We start from the raw sequence: 22292 nt of genomic DNA, 5'->3' as shown, positions 1-22292 counted from the left end.
AGCGGAACCGCGGTGGACCACGTGACGTCGCGTCACTCCAACGTCACGTGGTCCACCGCGGTTCCGCTCCCAGACCCCTTGTTGGACCCAAACGGCACTTTTGGGCAGCTTGGGGGGGCCTCCTGACCCCCCCAAGCTGCCCAAAAGTGCCGTTTGGGTCCAACGAGGGGTCCGGGAGCGGACGCGCGGGGAATCACATGACGTCGCGTCACTCCGACGTGACGCCGAAGTCACGTGGTCCACCACGCGTCCGCTCCCGGACCCAAACGGCACTTTTGGCCAGCTTGGGGGGGGGTCAGGAGGCCCCCCCCAAGCTGGCCAAAAGTGCCGTTTGGGTCCAACGAGGGGTCCGGGAGCGGAACCGCGGTGGACCACGTGACGTCGGAGTGACGCGACATCACATGATTCCCCACGCGTCCGCTACCGGACCCTCACGGAACTTTTGGCCAGCTTGGGGAGGTTTGGTAAGTCTTGGGGGGGGGGGATTAAGGAGGGTGAGGGGTTTAAATTTTTATTTAGGATCAACAATCGCGATTTCCAACGTATTCAACATAGCTATGTTGAATAAGTTGGAAATCTGATCGTTTTCGCCTCATCACTTTTTTAAGTTAAAAAAAAAATTACGTTGCGTTTTACATATATGTTGAAAACGAATGCACACCCCTAATATAGGTACTTTTATATGCATGGACCTTGTAGCTAATTTTTAAAGGGAAATTACTCAGTTGGCTTTCCATTGAAAATTGCCTTCAAGGAATGTTCCCACTTACATTTGCACCTACTGTCTTTGCAGGTGGTGGAATTGGGCAAAACAAGATGCATAGATTTGAAAATCCAATTCTACATGTGTTTCTTACTGTCTCACACCTAAACACACCTTTAAATCCAACTAAAATACACTCTTAAAGGTGAATTTTAAGAGGGATTCATGCATGAATACCGTGTATATTATAAAGGGTTCACATACGCATCTATGTGTGTGTGAGCGAGCAAAATAGTGCACGTAAAAAAGGGGCAGTCTAATGGTGGGGCCAACATTTACCTGTCTAAGTTTCTATTTTAGAACCTGCCAAAGCAACATGCACAAATCTGTTACTTGTGTATATTTACAGATGCTAAATATCTGGTGTAAGTGAGAATAAAAAAGTGTTTATTTCCAAACACTGACTGGGTGAGGGGGTGTGGGAGAAGTTCACGCTAAGTTTTATTCTCATTGATGCCAGATAATTAGCAGGTGTAAATATGCACAGGTACCAAACCTAGGGCTAGATACAAACTATTACATCTAAAAGGAAGAGGGGTGTGTTTTATGATAATAGCCTATTTATCACAATGTGAGCTATCTTAGTGCTTCGCATAGATATTAATGCAGAGAGAGAAAGAGAGAGAGCCTAGCTTTAAGGCCCTTATAGTAGTTAACTCTTTATATCTCTATAGGAGGCCCACCTAGTAACTGGAGGTGAGGTATAGGTAGTAGTGTAGGGGTTAGACTCTCTACCTGGGTAACATCAAGCTAGGTTGAGAGAACATTATACAAATCTCATCTATGTATGAGTTTCCTCTCTCCGAAGGACATTAAATCTTCACAAGAGTGTACTGTTCTGTTTGTACATCTCACTCTGCATGTCAAAGTGGCCCCTAACCCCTACACTTCTACCTAAACCTCACCTCGAGTTACTAGGTGGGCCTCCTATAGTAGCATAATTAGCAGCTTACTATGGTGCCACCCCCGGAGTCTCAGTCTCTCTCTCTCTCCACATCTCAGGGCCCTCTTCCACTCCTTCCCCAGCTTAAAAATGTCCAAAATGCAATTTGCGAAAAAAAATTGCAAATTGCGTTATGGGCATATCACACAGCTTAACGCCAATGAAAAAGGTGTAGTTATTTTTGGTGTTAAAACTGTGAGATATGGCTGTGCAAAAATGCCTTAACACATGAGAAAAGGCCATAACACGAGTTGGAAAATAACCCCCTTAGGCATATCACTTTGGCAAGTTCTGAAATAGCAACTTATACATGTAAATGTTGGCCCTACCTGTGAATGCCCCTGGACCGTGCCTTTATTAGAGACAATTTTTCTTGCTCATGCCTGGGTTTATAAAAAAGCATATACACGAGCACATCTATTTTACACTCAGAAGTGCTATTTTACTAGGGATGTGAATCGGGCTTCGGACGATTGAAAATATCGTACGATATTTTCAAAATAGTCAGAAATCGGGGGCTCCCCCAAAACGATAGGAAAACCCCATGATATTGTTCGTGGGGGTTCTCTTATCGTTTTGGGGGAGGGCAGGAAAAATGGCACACAAAAATAACCCCTAAACCCATCATGACCCTTTAAAACTATTTTTAAAGATGGCACCGGCCATCCAGTGCTCCCTCCATGTGACAGGGGCTGGCCAATGGCACAGGTACCTTGTCACATGGTAAGGGCAAAGGCCATCGGCGCCATTTTGATTAGTGGCAGTAGACGGCCCGAGAGCGGGAGATCACTCCCGGGATCCCCACTGGACCACCAGGTACCTGTAAAATGTTTTTTTTTGGGGGGGGGGAAGCTAAGGGATTAGTTTTAAAGGGTCGGGGTGGGTTTTTTGTTTATTGGCTCGGGTGCAGCCGATAAACAAAACCGCGATCGGGCCGGATGAAAAAAAAAACCACGATTCACATCTCTATATTTTACATCTGCAACTTTTTGAAAATTCACCTTTAACTAGATGAGTTGCATAGTGGCTGAATATGGACCTCTTTATGTCTAAGTGAATTACTTTGTCCAACAAACAGTATGTACCTTTTTCTATACATATTTTGCAATGGACAATACAGTCATTCAGCATTGAGGTTGTTTATACATATACTTAATGCGCTTACATCAGGTAGGTTCTCTATGAAGGTATGGATATTTGCTGCTCTAGCTGCTTCTTCAACCTCTTCTTGGGTTACAACTCTGTTATTGTCTCCATACTGAATATTTTCAGTAATGCTGCAGTCAAACAGAATGGGCTCTTGTGACACAATCCCTAACTGAGATCTGAACCACTGCAAATGCAAAGATTTGGTATTCACTCCATCCGCCATCTAAAAAAAAAATAAAAATGAAGAAAATTTACTTTGAAAGAATTTCATTTCGTAGGGTTGGGGAAAGAGAATTTTGTTTTGCTTACTGGATCATAAGAAATAAATATGCAATTTTCTTCCAAACATAGTGGACTGGGGATCTGTTTGTTAATGACGTTTTTTGAAAAAATAGAAGAAATCATTAAGCAGATGGGGTTAGATTGTAAAAGTCGGTCATGTAACTTTCATGAGGTTGATATTCAAAGACACGGATCATTGTAGGATGCTACTGTGATGTGGGATGAAGATGAAACCAAAATTAAAGTACAGGAGGAGTGAGAAGGTAAGGGTTGGGGTGGGGTGGGGAGAAGGAAGGGGAGCCCTAGAGATAAATGCATTTGGAAAAATAGACAGGACCCAGGAGTGGGGATGGGGGAAGAGGAGAGACCAGCTCATATATATATATATTTTTATTATTGAGATGGCAGGAGCCTTGGGGAAAGAGGCAGACCTTTGCAAGTGGACCTTTGGAACTTGGGTGGGAAGGAGGATGGAGTCAGGTTAGAGCCTGTAGACCTGCAATCTTTTTTTTTTCTCAGCACTTCGCCACATAACCAGTTATATTCTTTTGACTATAGCTGGCTAAACCTAATGTTATCTAGCTATGGTTAGCCAGATAACTTTAAATCGAGGATATTCAGTGGAATGTTTATCTCACTCAATATCGAGGTTATTCAGAGGGACGTTTATCCCATTGAATATCGAGGATTTTCAGAATGACGTTTATCCCATTGAATATCGAGAATATTCAGAGGCATGTTTATCCCACTGAATATCACAGATAACCTATCTGGCTAAAGTTAGCCAGGTGAGTTTTCTGTTTTCCTCATTTTTTAATATTGTCCTCTACACACATAAATTACACTTAGGTGTACTATTGAAAATGTACCCCAAAAAGCATAATCTGACTTTTAAAAATATAAGGATAAAGCTTGTGTTAAAATAGTGTGTACACTGATAAAAAATTAATATGCATGGTAAAAACACTATCTGTGATGCAATAAATTTTAGCATGTGTATGGTAAAACATTTCCCCAATACTGTGCCCATTCTCTTAGTGTACACATTAATCTGAAAATGCCATCACTATACAGTGTGTGAATTCTATATAACATTGACAATGTTAGTATATGCATCGTAAACTATGCATGCTGAGTTCTATCTCCATGCTGGCTCTGGTTCCTCACTTCAAAACTAGATTAAAACAAGACCTGTATATAGAGTTGATTCTTAAATCTGTGGAAAGAAATGGGAGACATCGTGAACCCCAGCAAAGCATGTAAAAGGAAAACAGAGTTCCAAGAGAAAGCCAACCATGATTCTACCCATCTGTCTTGAAAGAATTGAATAAGAGGTTGTAGTTGGTGAAGAAAGGAAACATGAAAGGGGAATTTGAATATCCTGACACAGGACCCCATCATCCGACTACTTCCCCATCTACAAGTACCTTGAACAAACAGTTGAATGCCTGAATGGCATAGTCTGCCAGGTCCTCAAAGCTTAAATAAACACGTTCTGTGCTTAAACCAAACCAGTATGTAGGCTCAAAGATGTTTCTGAGGCACAGAATGTTGCTGACTTCAACTCTGGCACAATCACTATAGGGCACAGCTAGATCCCCTCAATAATATACAATCCAACACATTTTAGGGAATCCCAAAAAATGTAACCATGAATTTTCAGTATATATCACAATTCAAGAATCTTCGTATACTTTATTATACATCTCACATGAACATGTTATTAAATTACATTTTCTAACAATTAAATACATGTTTAACATTGTAATGAATATGGTATTATCATCAGAAATATGTGTGTATTACAATGTTAAACATGTATTTAATTGTTAGAAAATGTAATTTAATAACATGTTCATGTGAGATGTATAATAAAGTATACGAAGATTCTTGAATTGTGATATATACTGAAAATTCATGGTTACATTTTTTGGGATTCCCTAAAATGTGTTGGATTGACTTCAACTTTGAACATCTCTAGTCCTTTTTGGCAGCAACTAACTGCCAATGACAGCAAATACCTTTGGTTCTTTGTTAACCAATTGTTTGGAAATTCTTTTCTTGGATAAATCAATGCGGATATGTTTTGAAGTGCTTTGGTGTAACTCCTCTGTTACCTTCTCTTCTCTTGTTGTCACTCTCTCCCTCTCCTATTCTCTACTAGGGATGTGAATCGTTTTTTGATGATTTAAAATATCGTCTGATATATTTTAAATCATCAAAAATCTTTAGGGCCACGATACAATACCAATTCCCCCGATTTATCGTCAAAAAATCGTAAATCGGGGGAAGGGGGAGGGCAGGAAAACTGGCACACTAAAACCCCCTAAAACCCACCCCCGACCCTTTAAATTAAATCCCCCACCCTCCCGAACCCCCCCCCAAATGCCTTAAATTACCTGGGGGTCCAGCAGCGGTCCGGAACGGCAGCGGTCCGGAACGGCCTCCTGCAATTGAATTGTATTGTCTTCAGCCGGCGCCATTTTTCAAAATGGCGGCGCAAAATGGCGGCGGCCATAGACCAACACGATTCGACTGCAGGAGGTCGTTCCGGACTCCCGCTGGACTTTTGGCAAGTCTTGTGGGGGTCAGGAGGCCCCCCCAAGCTGGCCAAAAGTCCCTGGGGGTCCAGCGGGGGTCCGGAAAACGGCGCCAGCCATATGCGCTGGCAGGAGATCGACTGCAGGAGGTCGTTCAGTGGGGGTTCCGGACCGCCGCTGAATGACCTCCTGCAGTCGATCTCCTGCTGGCGCCATTTTCCGTACAGAAAACGCCGGCTGAAGACAACACAATTCAATTGCAGGAGGCCGTTCCGGACCGCTGCCGTTCCGGACCGCCGCTGGACCCCCAGGTAATTTAAGGCATTTGGGGGGGGTTCGGGAGTGGGTTTTAGAGGGTTTTAGTGTGCCGGCTCACGATTTTCATGATACTTCAAACACCCAAATGGCAACAATACGATTCCCTCCCCCTCCCAGCTGAAATCGATCGTTAAGACGATCGAGGACACGATTCACATCTCTATTCTCTACTCCATAATTCCTCCTATTGCAGCAGCCATATCTTCCCTGTCATCTGCAGAGCATCCCAACCCTGCCATATTCATCTTGTTGACTAAAAAAAGAAGTTTGCAAACCCTGACTTTCAGAAGTATCTGCATCCAACCAATCTATGAGCACCATATAGTGTTGAGGCCAGCACTAGTCTTGGATCTAGAAATTTTCTGTAGACAAAATATGAATTTGGAGGGAGGGTTATATGATTGAGGTCCCCTAGATGGTGCCAGCCTTCCTATAGGTAGGATAGCAAGACAACCCTCTCTGGAAAGTGTCAAAGCTATCAGAAGAGAGCTCTATAGTCAAACACAATGAATTGTTGATCTTAAAGAAACTCACAATGCCTACATTTCTGCTCTGGGTTAAGACTCAGAACACCTACAATTGTCTTTGAACAGACTACTCATGTCTATAATAGCAATGATCCTCAGAATCATGCCATTCAGTATAATAATAAGAATTTTAGGAACAATTAAATTCTTGTGTCGCCTTCACTGTGGATTGATGTATAACCATCATATTCCGCTACAATAATGTGGTAATGCCCTTTCAAAAGTGTATATATGCTATAATGCTAACTCCTAGTCTGAGATAAATGTTAAATTTTGGGTTTGAGTGAGCACATGCTAAATAGTGAATGAAGGACAGCATATGATATTTTCTATGCGCAATAAAGCTTCATTTGCATGTAACATTCCTTCATTTACATGTGCACACATGCTAATTTTAGTACATGCACACTAACATTTTCAGTCCCATCTAGTATACACATAAAACTTGCATAGAGCCCATAGTATCAATTTTGTAGCAAGACCAACATACTTTGCCTTGTATTTTTTACATTGTTGATGTTTCACCCTATATAAAAAAAAAAAGTGTCTACAGAATAGGCTTTCAACATTTATTTTATTAAAGTAAACAAAAAATTGGTAAATCTTAGTTTAAATTATTTTATAAATCTAGATATGATTTTGTTTTTAATTTGTTTTAAAATAAGTAAACAATGTTTAAGATGATGCATATTTTAGGGTTCCTAAAGCAGCTGTATGGAGTTCTCAAGGGGTAAAAACATATGGAAGTATGAAATGTGGGGGCAAATAGTAAAAGAGTAATAACTAAGTTGAATGCATTGCAGTATAAACCTGAAGGGGAGAAGGATGAGAAGCATTGGAAATAGGGAACCACAGCTGGCAAACTGAGGTGAAGGTATGTGCAGAAACATAGGACTGCAGGAGGAAGGGGGGCTTAGAAGTAACAAGGTGATGGTGAAAGATTACCAGTTAGGAGAAAGGGGTAGAAAAGTAGAGGACTTTGTGGGGTGCAAGAAGGACGGGTTGTGTAGACAATCATCAGTAGATGTATAAGGAAATAAAATGGATGCGAAAAGGGAAAAAAGAATGGTAGCTGGAGGAGTGAAGGAATGATGGGGTTTGGGTAAGCAGCAGTGATTGAATGAACAGGTGATTGAAATGAAGAACCAGCCTCTCTCTCTCTCTTAACTATTGCTTTCTTAGGTTTCTCTTGCGAGCATGGATAAGCAGTAGTAATGGGAAAGAGGGTTGGAGGAGTATCACAAGGGTATGGAAGAGCAAGCATGGATCTTCAGGAGGACAGTTGGGGGACAGGATGAAGCAGCATGGCACAGATCCCCTCCTACATTCCCATCTGTTTTCTCTGGCGTGTTTTCCTCTGGAAGTAAAGAGCACAGTCAGTGCTGTGACTTAGTGTAAGGAAGAAGATCACATACAACTCATAAGGGTTCGGGCTTTGCTTTCAGGATCCAAAAAAAAATGAACAGCTTCCTACAATCGTCACAATATTTGCAGTCTTACCACTTCTCCTTCTGCAGGGTCATAGAATCTCTCCAGCAACTGAATTGAGGTGCTCTTCCCACATCCACTGCTTCCAACCAGTGCAAGCGTCTGCCCTTTGGCAACGCTGATGTTGAGACCCTGTAAAACCTGAACTTCTGGTCTCGTTGGATACACAAACTTGATGTTTCTGAATTCAATATTTCCAGCAAAATTACTCTGAAAATAGTACAAAGTACAAGTGCATTATAAAATCAAACTGAAACCCAAGTTATAAAATAAAAGATGGATTAAAAGGTTGCAATCTTCGATCTAAGTCTCAAGCTTTATGTATCATCTTGATATTTTCCATGGAGCAGGATCTGAGTACCACAATCTAAAATTTGATTAAAATGATCTGAAAGTTCTAGGATTAAATAGGCTTCTAATCTTAATAAAGAATGAGCTATTTATGGCATTATTTTCCAAAGCACTCTAATTAATATTTTGGATCATGGTCCTCCAAACGCTGCCTTACAAGAAATAACCCAATAATGGCTGAAGCTTGAGATTATGATCCAAATCATGATCTTTATACCCATAGCTTGAAAAAGTGCAGCTATCAGACAACAGATGATGTGACCTGGCTGGATATAATCAAGCCATATAACATTCTTTATAGTACATATCTAGGCAATGGCAAAAGGCTGGCAGGTGCCATTTTGAAAAATGGTCACCACTAGACCCACAGCCTAGACGTGCTCCAGCTCACATTGGACCACCAGGGTGTAATTTGTAATTTATTTGGGAATCCAGAGGATGAGCTAGAGTAGGGTGCGAGTCGGGCCTACAGAGGCTTTAACATTTACTGAAAGGGGAGGAGTTTGTCAGTGGGGACAGGGCCTAGGCAGGAACATTAACAATAATATATTTTCTCTCTTTCACTATGCCCACATCTAGGGGTGGTGATGGGTGGGACAGGGGGCCTACGGAGACCCCTGAGGTTTTTGCTACTTTGAAGGGATGGCGATGCCTCAGGGCTGAGCTGTCCTTTTAAGCCTTGGCAGCCCCATGGTGCCAGGACCTCCATATCACAAATTTTTGGGGCCATTTAAATGCCACAGTATTTTTCCTAATGGTATTTTATCATGGGGAAAAATACCCGAGTAGCCACAAAGCGGGAGGGCCAATTACTGCAGCTTTGGTACTCCTGTGCATTTTTCAGGAAAAATGATGTGGCTTAGAGAATGAGCCCCAAAATATCTATGTGTATTTCTTTTAATTTAATAAGGGTGGACAACTCTTGTCCTCAAGAGCGCAAACAGGCCAGGTTTTCAAGATATCCACATTAATATGCATAAAAGAGATTTGTATACAATGGTGATAGTGCTGCAAGCACTATCTCAAGTATATTCACAGGACTCTCCTGTTTTAATCAATCATGTGCACTAAAAACAATTATGTTAATAGCCTGCAAGAAAAATGTCATTAACAATGGGAATTAGATGCATGTAAGACAAAATTGTACCCAAAAATGCTGCATAAACTATGTTAAAATTTTCAGTGACCATGCAAACTGAGTCAAAAAATGTTGAGTTTGGTTTATTCATTCATTTTATCCTTTTTTTACTGTTACATTTTGTTTGGTTTCTATTCATTAGTTTTGCATGCAAATGCTGTTTGGTGGGCATAAAATTGAATATAATTAACATAAAGGGGTAGATTTTAAAACATACGCTCGTGCATCCATGTGCTTGAGCTACCTGGTGCACATGGACGCACGCGCAAGAGGGGGTAACAAGATTGGGCCTCCCCCAGTTCCTTCCCCTACCTATCCTCCCTCCCTCTTCCCCTCTCTTCCCTGACCCCTTAAAATGTCCTTTCAACAAATTAGCAATATCTGTACTCCATATAGTCACATTTGCATGCAAAAATCTTTTTAATTGTATCGAAAAGTACTGGTTCTTTTCCTTACCAGCTTTTCACCTTCTTCATTATAGCTGTCAATTTGTGGCTTCCTATTTAGAAGCTTAAAAATTTGTTGAGCTGAAACTTTTGCTTTACCAAAGTCAGGTGCAAAAGAAGTGGATTGCCCGACACTCATGGCAGCAAAGATAATGGCAGAAAATACTCTAGAAAAGGAAATATATTGGGTAAATGGTTGGGAGATCACAATTAACACAAATATTTTCTTCACTACCGGTGGCCTTATCAAAATTAAACACTAGGACTTGATAAGTCCTAAAATTACAATTCAACTTTTCCACAAATGACTTTGACATACATTTTATGTGAGCTTTAAAAATAAACAAACATACATCTTGAAACTCAAGAACATTTTAACTCAGTCATTACTAGGAAAGTTAAATGAGTACTCTACTGTATTAGGTATTGCTGAAGATTAGATTGTGATATGGCCTTTAAATATTTCTTCACATTAAACATTAGGAGGTCAATGTTGAAAAGAAAATGGCTTAAGTTAGCCGGATAAAGCGTACAATGGGAAACAAGGGATGCAGCACAAGGTATGCTGCTGAATATCCCCATATTTGGCGCTGCATAGCTGGATAAGTTAGTTCTATCTGGCCAAATTAAACCTGCTCTATGGCAGGTCTAACATATCCGGCTAACTTAACTGGATGAGTCCAAATATTGGCACATATCCGGTTACTTTAGCTGGATAAGTAGAACTCTCCCAATTCACCCATTCCCCACCCATGAGTTATCCAGCTTAACTACTTAGCCGGATAAATGATTTATCCAACTTATCTGGCTAAGTAGCTTTTGAATATCAGGCTCTAGAAGCCCTTATTCAAAGACCAACTGAGTGAGTAAGTTACCAGGGTAACTGCATCCAGTTAAATTTAACAAGCTATTCAGTGACACATATGTGCAAAAGGGCTGCTGTGCTGACTATACCCCAGATGAAGTTAAGTAGCTGAAGTTATCCAGGTAACTTTAGATCAGTTTGTCTGACTAGAGCTGCCCGGGTAACTTAGGGATATGCAGGGATAAAGTTTTTGTTTCATTTAATTTTTTTCTTTTCGGGGATGGGGGGCAAGAATTGAAATGTTTTAAATTTAAAAACTCAAAAAAAAAAAAAAAAAGAAAAAGAAATGGATCCACCAACCCTCAACGCCCCTGGACAACACTTATCCCTTTCCCTGGGGGTTTCTGATATGGAAAGTAGCAAGAGCTATGCCCAATGGCTCCAGTTCCACCAGCTCTTGCTTGATAGTGGCACCAGCTAGGAGTGAGTCTAGTGCTATTTTATTGACCAACAAAATGGTGCCAGCATCAGGACCAATCAGCATCAACTTGAAACAAAACCAGCAGGGCAGGAACAGGGGATCACAGCTGCCCTTTCACTCATACAGGGTAAATGTGGACTGGGGAATTCAGGAGTAAGGCTTAGAAGGATATGAAATTTTGGGTCATTGGGTTTGTTTTCCCCCCCATTAACTTTCTCAAGCTAAAATCAACAAAAACAAAACATTTTTTAAAGAAAATGAAATGCAGGTATTTAAGCATGTTTTTCATTTCATTAAAAAAAAAAAAAAATTGTACACCTCTACTGAATATCAGTGCTGCCTGGACAAAATGAAGCCACCCCCTGGGAACATCCACAGTGCTAACTCTTTAGCAAGACAAATTGTGTGCGGCCAACGATTTGACCAGACAAAATTTAGCCAGAGAGCAGTGGAAAGATGTCAAACCTTAAAAGTGAGTTTTCAAAATGTGAAAGCACGTGAAAACAAGCATATACACATGTGTGCTCATATACTCCATATTTTCTAAGTTGAAAATACGCATGTATTTTCACTTTCACATGTCCATACAAATGTGTAAAAAAAAGGAGCAGTTTAAAGGCATGCCAGGATAGGACCAGCATTTATGCATGTAAGTTGCTATTTTGAAAGATACTTACACATGTACATTTTCCAATTTACTTGCATATTTTTAAACCTGCTAATTATCCAGTCTAAGTGATATTCAATGTGATTATTGTGTAGTACTGACTGGCTGAGAGGTCTGGGTGAACTGGGGGTGGGGAGGGAATTTAGGATGAAGAACCAGGAAGTTTTCAGCTACCTGGAGAAAGATTAGAAGAACCAATGGACTAATCAGTAAAACTGGTGATTTTCTTGATGTGCACATGTTTTAAAGTTGGACAAATAATGGGGCCAATTTTAATTCCTATGCACGCGGGGTACATTTGTGCGCGCTCCCCGTGTGCACAAATGTACGCCCGATTTTATAACATGCGCGTGCTGCCACGTGCATGTTATAAAATCCAGGGTCGGTGCATGCAAGGGGAGCCCCGATGGCTTTCCCGTTCTCTCCAAGGCCGCTCCGAAATTGGAGCGGCCTCGGAGGGAACCTTTTTTGGATCCCCCCCACCTTTCCCTTCCTTCCCCTATCTAAACCCCCCCCCCCCCCCGGCCCTACCTAAACCCACCCCCCTACCTTTTTCGATGGAGTTAAGCCTGCCTCTCGCAGGCGTAACTTGTTCATGCTGGCTGGCCAGGTCCCAACATAGGCCGCTGTGTCGGGGCACTCTGCCATGCCCCCGGACACGCCCCCCAACCACCCATTTTAGCAAGCCTCGGGACATACGCGTGTCCCGGGGCTTGTGCGCACCGCCGAGCCTATGCAAAATAGGCTCGGCGCGCGCAGGGGCAGATTTCTGCAGGTTACACGCGTATGTTACGCGCGTAGCCTTTGAAAATCTGCCCCATGTGCATAAATCAGGACTCGTACGAGTTACTCCTATTTTATATTTAATGCATGAAAATAAACACGTACGTGTTATAAATAAATAGAAAAATTACGTGTTTCAATGCATTGTATGTATTTGCATGTAATCCTACATATGCCCATATATTGCAGTGTAGAGATACATATAGAGGTAGATCTTAAAAAGGTACGCCGGATTTTATAAGATACGCGTGTAGCCGCGCGTATCTTATAAAATCCGGGGTCTGCGCGTGCAAGGCTGCGCAAAATCGGCAGCCTGCGTGCACCAAGCCGTGCAGCCTGCCTCCGTTCCCTCCAAGGCCGCTCCGAAATCGGAGCGGCCTCGGAGGGAACTTTCCTTCCACGTCCCCCCACCTTCCCTTCTCTTACCCTATCTACCCCACCCCCCAGCCCTACCTAAATCCCCCCCACCTTTTGTTGTGCAAGTTACGCCTGCTTGAAGCAGGCGTAACCTGCCGTGCCGCCTCGGCATCCCCCGGCACAGGCCACAGTGCTGGGGGACTCGGGACCGCCCTCCCGGCCCGCCCCCGAACTATCGCCATGCCCCCGGACACGCCCCCTCCCACCCCTTTTACGAAGCCCCAGGGCTTTACGCGCGCCGGCGGCCTGTGCAAAATAGGCGCGCGCAAATCCAGCAGGATTTACGCACGCAGGGCTTTTAAAATCTAGCCCACATTGTACAAACACATATCTGCACATTGTGGAATATATGTATGTATGTGGCCATGTGCAGATCTATGCAAGTATTTTATAACCCATATCCCCATTTTATAAAATACATGTATCACTACCCTGCAAAGTATGTATGTATGTAGGCTTACACGCAAATGCATGTATTGAGTGTATATACTTTTCCTACCTATTTTAAAAAACTATATGCATGTATATATTTTACTTGCAAATGTAAAGTAGGACTTGCTCATGTAAGTCTTCATTTATGCACGTAAGCCAGCTAATTTTAAGACATGCATGCATAAATAAAATTAACCAGTTTGCCCAGTCCTTCTCCAGGTCGCCAAGATTTTATTGGTTCTTCAGCTTGATTTCCCCCCAGTTTACCCACACCTCCTACAGATGGTACTGCACAATAAACATCTTTAGTATCACTTATGCCAGATAATTATCAGATGTAAAATCCCACAAGTAAGTTGGCAAATGTACATGCATGTCTTAAAAATAGTAACTTATATGCAACTTAAGTGTTGGTCGTGTCCCAGAATGCCCCTTTTTTACGTACATATCTGCACATGAAAGTGCAAATATGAGCATATTTTCAATAAAATAAAGAATACACTAGTGATGTGCAGGGGTAAAAAAATTGTTTTGTTTTCTGGGTTTTCCCTGCATGAATTTCATTTATTTAATTTAATGCTTAATTTGTTTCTTTTATTAAAAAAAAAATATTAAAAAAGTTGGTACTATACAAGGCCAAGGCTTGGAGACCTGGCCCTAACACCTTGGCCTAGGTCTGATGCCTAGACTGGATGCCAGGGAGTCCGCCTCTACCAGGTACTTACTCTTGGACATTAGCGTAGGCCAGAGCCCAAGCCTAGGCCCAACACTGTAAATTGAACTACTATACAGCAAAATGGCACCCTGCGCTGAGGAAGATGTGACTGAGTTAATTTGAAGAAGAAAGACGACATCTACAAGGAAATAGCTCTTACCTCCAGGCCTGAGCCTGACCCTGAGCCAAGGACCTGGCATCAGGTATTTGCTTCTAGGCCTGGCCCAAGTGTCAGACCTGAGTCTGAGCCAAGGCCCAGGCATTGGAACCCAGCCTTTGGGCTGGGTCCCAGGATCTGGTGTAGGCCAAGGACCAGCTCTTTGGGCTGGGCCTCAGATTCAGACCTGGTTCTGGTCTGAGGTCCAGGCATCAGGACCTGGTCTTCCAGCCTGGAGCAAGTGTCAAGCCAGGGCCAGGGCTCTGGTCTAGGCTGAGTACCAGGTGTCAGGACCGCACCTCCAGTTTGGGTCATGGCATCGGACTCTGCCCTGCCGATGTTCAGGTATTGGGATGCGGTCTCAGGCTCTGGTCTAGGCAGAGACCCAGGTATCAAGGCCCAATGTTGGGCCTGGGCCCATCCTTTGGCCTAGGCTGAGGCCCAGGCATTGAGCCTTCACCCAGGCTGAAGTCCAAGCATTGAGACCTGGTCTTGGGAGGGCTCTCATTTCAGGAGTGGGTCCAGTTTCTGCCATAGGACCCCAAACTTGGGCATGGACCAGAGCCTTGGTCTGCGCCAAGATCCAAGCATCCGAGTTCGGTGTTGGGCTTGGGCCCATGCTCTGGCCTAAGTCGAGGCTCAGGCATTGGTACCCATTCTCAAGTACTGGGCCCAGGTGTCAGGACCTGGTCTCCAGATAGGGCCATGGCGGGAGGTCTCAGCCTGATCTCTGGTGTAGGCCAAAGCCCAGGCACTGGACCTGAGACAGGGCAGATTCTTAGGTGTCAGGCCTGGGTCTGTGCTCTCTCTCCTTGGCTGAGGCCTAGGTGTCAGGACCTGGCCTCTGGATCCAGTCTCCAGCCAGGGCTTCAGCATTGGAACTGGGCCTGGCCTCTGGCTTAGGCAAGGCCCAGATGTCATGTGGCCTCTGGATCGAGCCCCAGTGTAGGACCTGGGCCAGGCCTTGTCTAGGTTGAAGCCCAGACACTGGGAGCTGGTCTGGCTGCAGCATCAGATCCCTGACAAATCAGGTAAGTGTGGGTCTAAAGATTTCTTGACCCTGGCAAAATGTTTCATGGGGCCTTGGTCTTTACTCGAGTCTTAGCCATGTCCCTGGCATTGGGCCTGGGCCTAGGACAAGACCTCTTGTCATGCTCTGGCATAGGTCACATTTCAATATGGCCACAGCCTATGCATCAGCATTGCGCTTGGGTGTAGGCCATGATCCTTGCTTTGGGCCTTGGCCTATTCCCTAGGTGAGGTCCCGGCTTTGGGCTTAGGCATAGGTCCAAGGGGAGATTCTTTTTAACTGAATGAAACAAATAGGATCCATTTAAATTCAGGGGGCCTCTCAATTCATTTTGGAGTTCCCTGAAAGAAATTAATTGGCCCTTATACATTTTTCAAATTCAGTTAAAATGTATGCACATCCCTAGAATACACAGGTACTTATTTATTGAATGATTTTATATACCGACATTCATGTACACACATCACATCGGTTCACAATTGCTATCAAATGCACAGTTAAGAACATTTGCATTTCCAAAATTAGGAAGATAGTCAAATACATAACACTCATAATAAAAACAAATAAAACTAAGTAAAAATATAAAATTCTTGGATAGAGTATTTAAATTTATGAAAGACAAGAAATATTAAAAGAGAATTTGTGTTGTTAGTTATTGAAAGGCTTGTTGGAATAACCATGTTTAAACACCTTTCTTGAATGTTCTAATGTTTGTTTCAAGCCTTAAGTTTTGTGGCAGGGAATTCCAAAGTTGTGGTCCAGCAATGGATAGGGCTCTTTCTCTGACTGAGTTTAGATGAGCTGATTTTGGGGATGAAATTGGTAGAGTTCTATTTTCTGCTGATCTTGTGATTCTTTGCGGGATGTGGAAATGTAAAGCCGCAGTAAGCCATTCAACTTTATCATTATAGAGGGTCTTGTGTATTAAGAATAATGCTTTAAATTGAGTACGGAATGTGATAGGTAATCAGTGCAAATCTTTCGAAATCAGGGTTATATGTTCGGACTTTCTAATATTGGTTAATATTCTCGCAACTGAGTTTTGGAGAAATCGAAGCGTTCTGGTGGAAGAGGCAGGCAGACCCAGCACTAAAGCATTACAATAGTCTGTCTTAGAAAAATGAGGGCTTGTAAAACTGTTCTAAAATCACAACTGTGTAAAAGGGGTCTTAAAACGTTTTAAAAACATTTAATTTAAAAAACCCATTGAGGTAGAAGCTATTGGTGCACATATGATAATTTTACATGCTTAACATTTTGAAAATTCATCCCTTAGTAAAATTTGAAATCAATGCCCATTTACAAACATAGCCTTTCTTTCCAAAGCAGAATACTTACATGAACACATTTTCAAATCCTGTGTAACAGTTTTGAATTAGCCAAGCCCCAAATCTGAAAACAGCCGCATTAACAAAATAGTTGCAAGACTGTGATATTCCATAGGTTATTCCATATATAGGAGCTTTGATCATGGCATCCCTTTAAATTAAAAAAAACAAAACAAAACACCAAGTAAAAATAGATTACTGAACCCAGAAAACAAAGATTTCAAAATATTGGCAGAAACAACTGCATTGCAGTACATTACAGTCTGTTGAGACTTAATGTGATTTTCAATTAATCCTGATTTCAATGACTAGCTTTTCTTTATTAGTAACCAATAAAACCCAGATGGATTGGGTTGAAATGCATTTTATGTGAATGTTATTTTTTCAAGCAAGGTGGTATAGTGGGATGGAGCTGCTGTTGTGTCTGTTGTCCCGGGGCCAGTCCTAAACTGAGTGAGTAATTGAGAACTGAAAAGGGACTTTTCTGTTTCTAGGCCCGCAGAGGACCTGGGAGGAGTGTACTGAGGAACGGCCTCGGGAGTGTCTTATTGAGGGGGAAGATCTAATGGTGAATTTCTTTTTGAAGGAGTTTGGATTGTGTTTTTAGTACATCTGCACTGAATTTTTGGCATTTCAAGCAGTAAGTTAATGTGGATTGTGAATTTTTCAGTAAAAGTTTTCTTTTGGAGCACCAACTTTTGTGAGGATATTGAGTTATTTTTCTGGTAACTTTTGCTCAAAAGGTTTTGCAGGTGAGTCTGCCTCTAGTGCATCCAGTGGCTCTCCAGGGCTCAGAAGGTAGCCCCCAATGAAGGTGAGGTTACATTAATCATACTTTGCCACCTCATTTTGAGCTTTTGATAACAAAAAATTCAGTAAAAGTTACAAACAGTACAACCCCCTCCCCCCTCCCAAGAAACACCAACAGATTTTTTTTTTTTTTTTTTTTTTTTTTAAATCCTCAAGTTGACAGAAATATGAGTGAAAATAATTATAGTTTCAATGGTGGGCTCCATGCTTGAGCTTTGGATGAAATACATTTTAGGCAGGTACATGAACTGCCAGGCAGTCAACTCTGCTTCAAACCTGTACCACGCGGGGAAGCTGGCAAGAGCATCTTCATTTTGCTGTGGCAGCCCTCAGTATAGCACACTTATTTAGCTTCTGATAGTGTGGGCCAGAGCACAGTGTTCTTCAGCTGGGAAAAATCTTTTGGGATATAACTGCCATGATAATGGACTCCTAGATAACCTGCCATAGACTTTGAATAACTGACATAGGCAGGGCCATCATTAGAGGGGGGTGAATAGGGCGGAGTCCCGGGCACACAGCAGCCCAGGCTTTGGAGGGTAGCATGCTACTGTGGTAGCCCTTCCCCTAACATTTCCTGTCAGCTCTGGGGGCTCGGCCACACATATCAGCATTCCAGGGCCCCACTGCAGCTGATTCATCGCTGGCCCCTACACTCCTAAGGTCAGCCCTGGAAGTAGGTGAAAGTTGAATTCCAAAGCATTCATAGAAAGATTTAGCTAAAATTCTCACCTATATGGTCCATTTAAACTTTCTGTATACTTGGCATAGAATGTATCTTCTTTTGTTAAAGAAACCACTGTTCTTATATTTTCTACAGCTTCAGTGGAAATCTAATGAAGAGGTAAAGAAAAGACATATAGACAATTATGCTAAAAGAATTCTAGGTTAGATTGATAATCTAGGAAAGTAATCTACTTTGTAAAAATGGAGTCATAACATAGCATACTGAAGATCTTCTGTGCCATATTAGTTTACTGGTAAAAATAGATTTTTAGCAATAATAGTTACTGCATAGTCAACTTTGGCCATGGAAAACCATTACACAAAAGCATAGAAACATAGAAATGACGGCAGAAAAAGACCAAACTGTCCATCCAGACTGCCCAGCAAGCTTATGGCAGTATCTGCCGCGCCATACAATTCACCCCCATACTGATCAGTTTCCCAGACCATCAAGCCAGGGGCCTTGTTGGTTGCTGTTTGAGTATAATTCCCCATCACCTCTTGCCATTGAAGCAGACAGCAATGTTGGAGTTGCATCAACATATGAAGGCTTATTGGTTAAGGGTAGTAACCGCCATACCAGCAAGTTACCCCCATGCGCTCTTTTCCTTATTTCCAACTTCTAGCCTTTAGGGATCCACAGTGTTTATCCCATGCCTCTTTGAATTCTTTTACTGTTATTGTCTTCACCACCAAGTTATACTCCAAGTTGTGAAACAGGATATATTTATCAGTGTGTTATTGCTAGTATAAGCTTTAGGACCTGATTTTCAAAGCCATTAAAATGCATAAATCCTGGTTTTCTGCATGTAAATGACTGTTATAAAATAGCCCAGAGCTCATGTTGCTTAAAAGTATAAACATATGCATGAAATCAGGTTGTTTCTATCGGGTTGATTCAGTAAATTATGCGGGAGAGTCGGCACTCCAAAGCGAGTGCTCGCTCTCCCTCAGTGCGCCCTGGCCCCATTCCTGGGCACGCGATTCAGTATGCAAATGAGGGCATGCCCACTTAAAATTTCACATATGTATGTGCAGCCAGAGTATTTTATGACATGCACACATATGCATGTACATAATAAAATGGCCGTGTTCCTGGCCGACATATGTGCGCCTGTGAGCCATTTTGTCAGTTACCGTCCCTGGTTCTCTCCTCTTTCATACACAGGCAGGCTCTCACTCTCTATCATACACACTAGCGCGTCCCTAGCGCCTCCTTATTGGCAGAAATGGCGGCTGTCAGTGGGTTTGACAGCCGACGCTTAATTTTACCGGCGTCTGTTGTCGAACCCGCTGGCAGCCACGGGTTCGGAAAACAGATGCCGGCAAAATTGAGCGTCAGTTTTCCAACCCACGAGCAGAATTTTTTTTGGGGGGGGGCCCTCCGACTTAATATCGCTATGATATTAAGTCGGAGGGTGTACAGAAAAGCAGTTTTTCTGCTTTTCTGTACACTTTCCCGGGGCCGGCCGAAATTAACGCCTGCCTTTGGGCAGGCGTTAATTTCTGAGAGTAAAATGTGCGGCTTTGCTGCACATTTGCCCTGGGGAGAAGGAGAGAATTTTGCATCTCTCTGAGCCAAGACTGTTTTGTATATTTGTATCTAGGGTTGGAGGGGAAACCCTGCCATACAATCCAAAGTGGGTTCCTTTTCCACCCAGGGCCTCCACCCCTTTTACCTCTCAGAAGTGGGGACACCCTGGGTCCAGTGAGGCATATTTCTGCACAGACAGAAAGAACTGTAAAGTGCACATATTAATAGTGGGGCTAAGACTGAATAAATTAATCCCAATTGTCGTTGCTTATCCGCAAATAAACTGTATTTTTGGACAACACCTCAGAGTCTGGAATTGTTTTTTTTGCATAATGGGCCCACACTATAAACTACATCACGGGATGCTCACAAACATAGCACAGACACTCGGGGCCTTGGAAGATAACTTCCCCCTCATGCAACAAAGCATCCGCACCTTGGCGAGAAAAGAGTCTATGACTACTGCTAACCAAGGTCCCTGCTCCAAAGAGATTATAAATAAGTTTATGGCCCCACCTATTCAAGTCAGGCACACCAGGGTGGGGTTATAACTGTAACATATTTACATTAATACCACAATTTACACACAGGCAGGTATTTTATAAAATATGCAGTACATTTTCAAAGAGGTTTCATGCAGAAAAATAGCATAAACATATTTGTGCACGTTTACACCTGCTATTTGGTGCAAATGAAATCGAGCTGGTCTATTATCTGAAATATTGTGATTGGAGGTCTGGGCGAATTAGTTGGGTTCAGGGTGAAGTGGTAGAGGTTCTAGGTGACCTGAAGTCAGACTAGGTGAACTGGCAGAGGTATCAGCACACTGGTGTTTCCTAGTGCATGCACAAGTAAGTATTCTTGAAATTGTATACATGCGGATTTCAAATACTTGCCTCCATGTAGAAATCTGGGTTATTATGCATACCTGTTATATTTTTTTCATGCTTCAAATAAAACGTGCACGTCAGGGGGGGATCTTACTTGAGGCAGAGCGAGGTGGCAGAATTTTGGAGCGGCAAAAAGTGCCCCCTCCAAACACCCTTGCCATGGCCGGGTCACTCTGCCTCCCAAGACAAGAGCAGCACCAGCTTAGTTTTGTTTTTTTGTGGTATAACGCTCTTATTACTGACACATTCAACAGGTAATGCTTAGGCAGTTTTGGCGTGACATCCCAAGAGGGATGGGAAGCTCGCAAGCAGGAAATAAAGAACCACAGCAGCGAGGTTTTGGTGACGTGCCTTTTTTTGTGGCTTTCCCACAGGAGTCCTAACCCCCCACAGGCAGAAGAGAAAAGCAGCAGCAGTCCTTATGGCTTTCCCAGGGATTCCCATTCCCCAACAGGAAAGAGAATAGAAAGGCGACAGAGGTCTTGATGCGTGTCCATGGGGTTCCCAGTCCCCTGGGGGCAGGAAGACGTGGACGGCCCATCGGGGAATCAGGCATGCCCCGGTGGTCCACTTGCACTGAGCACGTGATTTCTTATTAGTTCTTGCTCAGCTCCCCAACTGCAGACAAAGTAAAGAAGAGGGCGACGGTCGCCCGTATGACAGTGAGGGTAAAGGTAGCGCCGGCTCCATTTTGAAGATTGGCAATACGGCCTGCGTGAGGTCGCTCCCGGACCCCCGCTGGACTTTTGGCAAGTCTTGGGGGGGCCTCCTGACCCCCACAAGCTGGCCAAAAGTCCCTGGGGGTCCAGCGGGGGTCCGGGGGCGATCTCCTGCACGCGTGACATCGGGAGCCAGGAACCAAAATGGCGCCGGCGCTACCTTTGCCCTGTCACATGATAAGGGCAAAGGGCCACCGGCGCCATTTCTCTTAACGCAGTCGTGGCCAGAGAGAGGGAGATCACGCCGGGACCCCCCCACTGGACCCCAGGTAATTTATAACATTTTGGGGGGGTTCGGGAGGGTGGGGGATTTGTTTTAAAGGGTCAGGGTGGGTTTTAGGGTTGTTTTGGTGTGCCGGTTTTCCCGCCCTCCCCCGATTTATGATTTTTAACGATTTTAAAAAAACCCAAAAAAAACACACATAGAAACATAGAAACATAGAAATGACGGCAGAAGAAGACCAACCGGTCCATCCAGTCTGCCCAGCAAGCTTCACACATTTGTTCTCATACTTAACTGTTTCTCTTGGCTCTTAGTAACCTTATGTTCTAATTCCCTTTTCACCCCCACCATTAATGTAGAGAGCAGTGCTGGAGCTGCTTCCAAGTGAAATATTAAGTTTGATTAGTTGGGTAAGCGGCAGCATAGCTCTCTGCCATGAAGCAGAGGGCAATGCTGGAAATGTGTGAAGTATCAGTTTTTCTTTTCCCCTGTCATTGAAGCAAGGAGTCATGCCGGACATGCACCGAAAGTGAAGAATGCCTTGAAAGTCACATTAACTATCATCAAATATTGAAAAGCCTAATAATTGGTAATACCTATAAGCCCATGAACCCACGATCAGATTTCCCT

At 43.1% G+C, this 22292-nt stretch overlaps 1 protein-coding gene across 1 annotated transcript in view; it reads right to left on the bottom strand.

Annotated features, from left to right (window-relative positions):
• Positions 1-22292, bottom strand: part of LOC115084330 (multidrug resistance protein 1A-like) — a 176033-nt gene that overhangs the window by 9926 nt on the left and 143815 nt on the right. Inside the window, exons 23-27 of the mRNA XM_029589047.1 lie at positions 18303-18403; positions 16771-16911; positions 9956-10112; positions 8023-8220; positions 2872-3078 (exon numbers count right to left, since the gene is read on the bottom strand). Of these exons, the coding sequence (XP_029444907.1) occupies positions 2872-3078; positions 8023-8220; positions 9956-10112; positions 16771-16911; positions 18303-18403 (804 nt within the window). The remainder of the gene's footprint in view (positions 1-2871; positions 3079-8022; positions 8221-9955; positions 10113-16770; positions 16912-18302; positions 18404-22292) is intronic.

Source organism: Rhinatrema bivittatum, chromosome 2 (assembly GCF_901001135.1).
Source record: "Rhinatrema bivittatum chromosome 2, aRhiBiv1.1, whole genome shotgun sequence".
Classification (NCBI taxonomy): domain Eukaryota; kingdom Metazoa; phylum Chordata; class Amphibia; order Gymnophiona; family Rhinatrematidae; genus Rhinatrema; species Rhinatrema bivittatum.
This window is presented reverse-complemented; position numbering and strand designations above follow the sequence as displayed.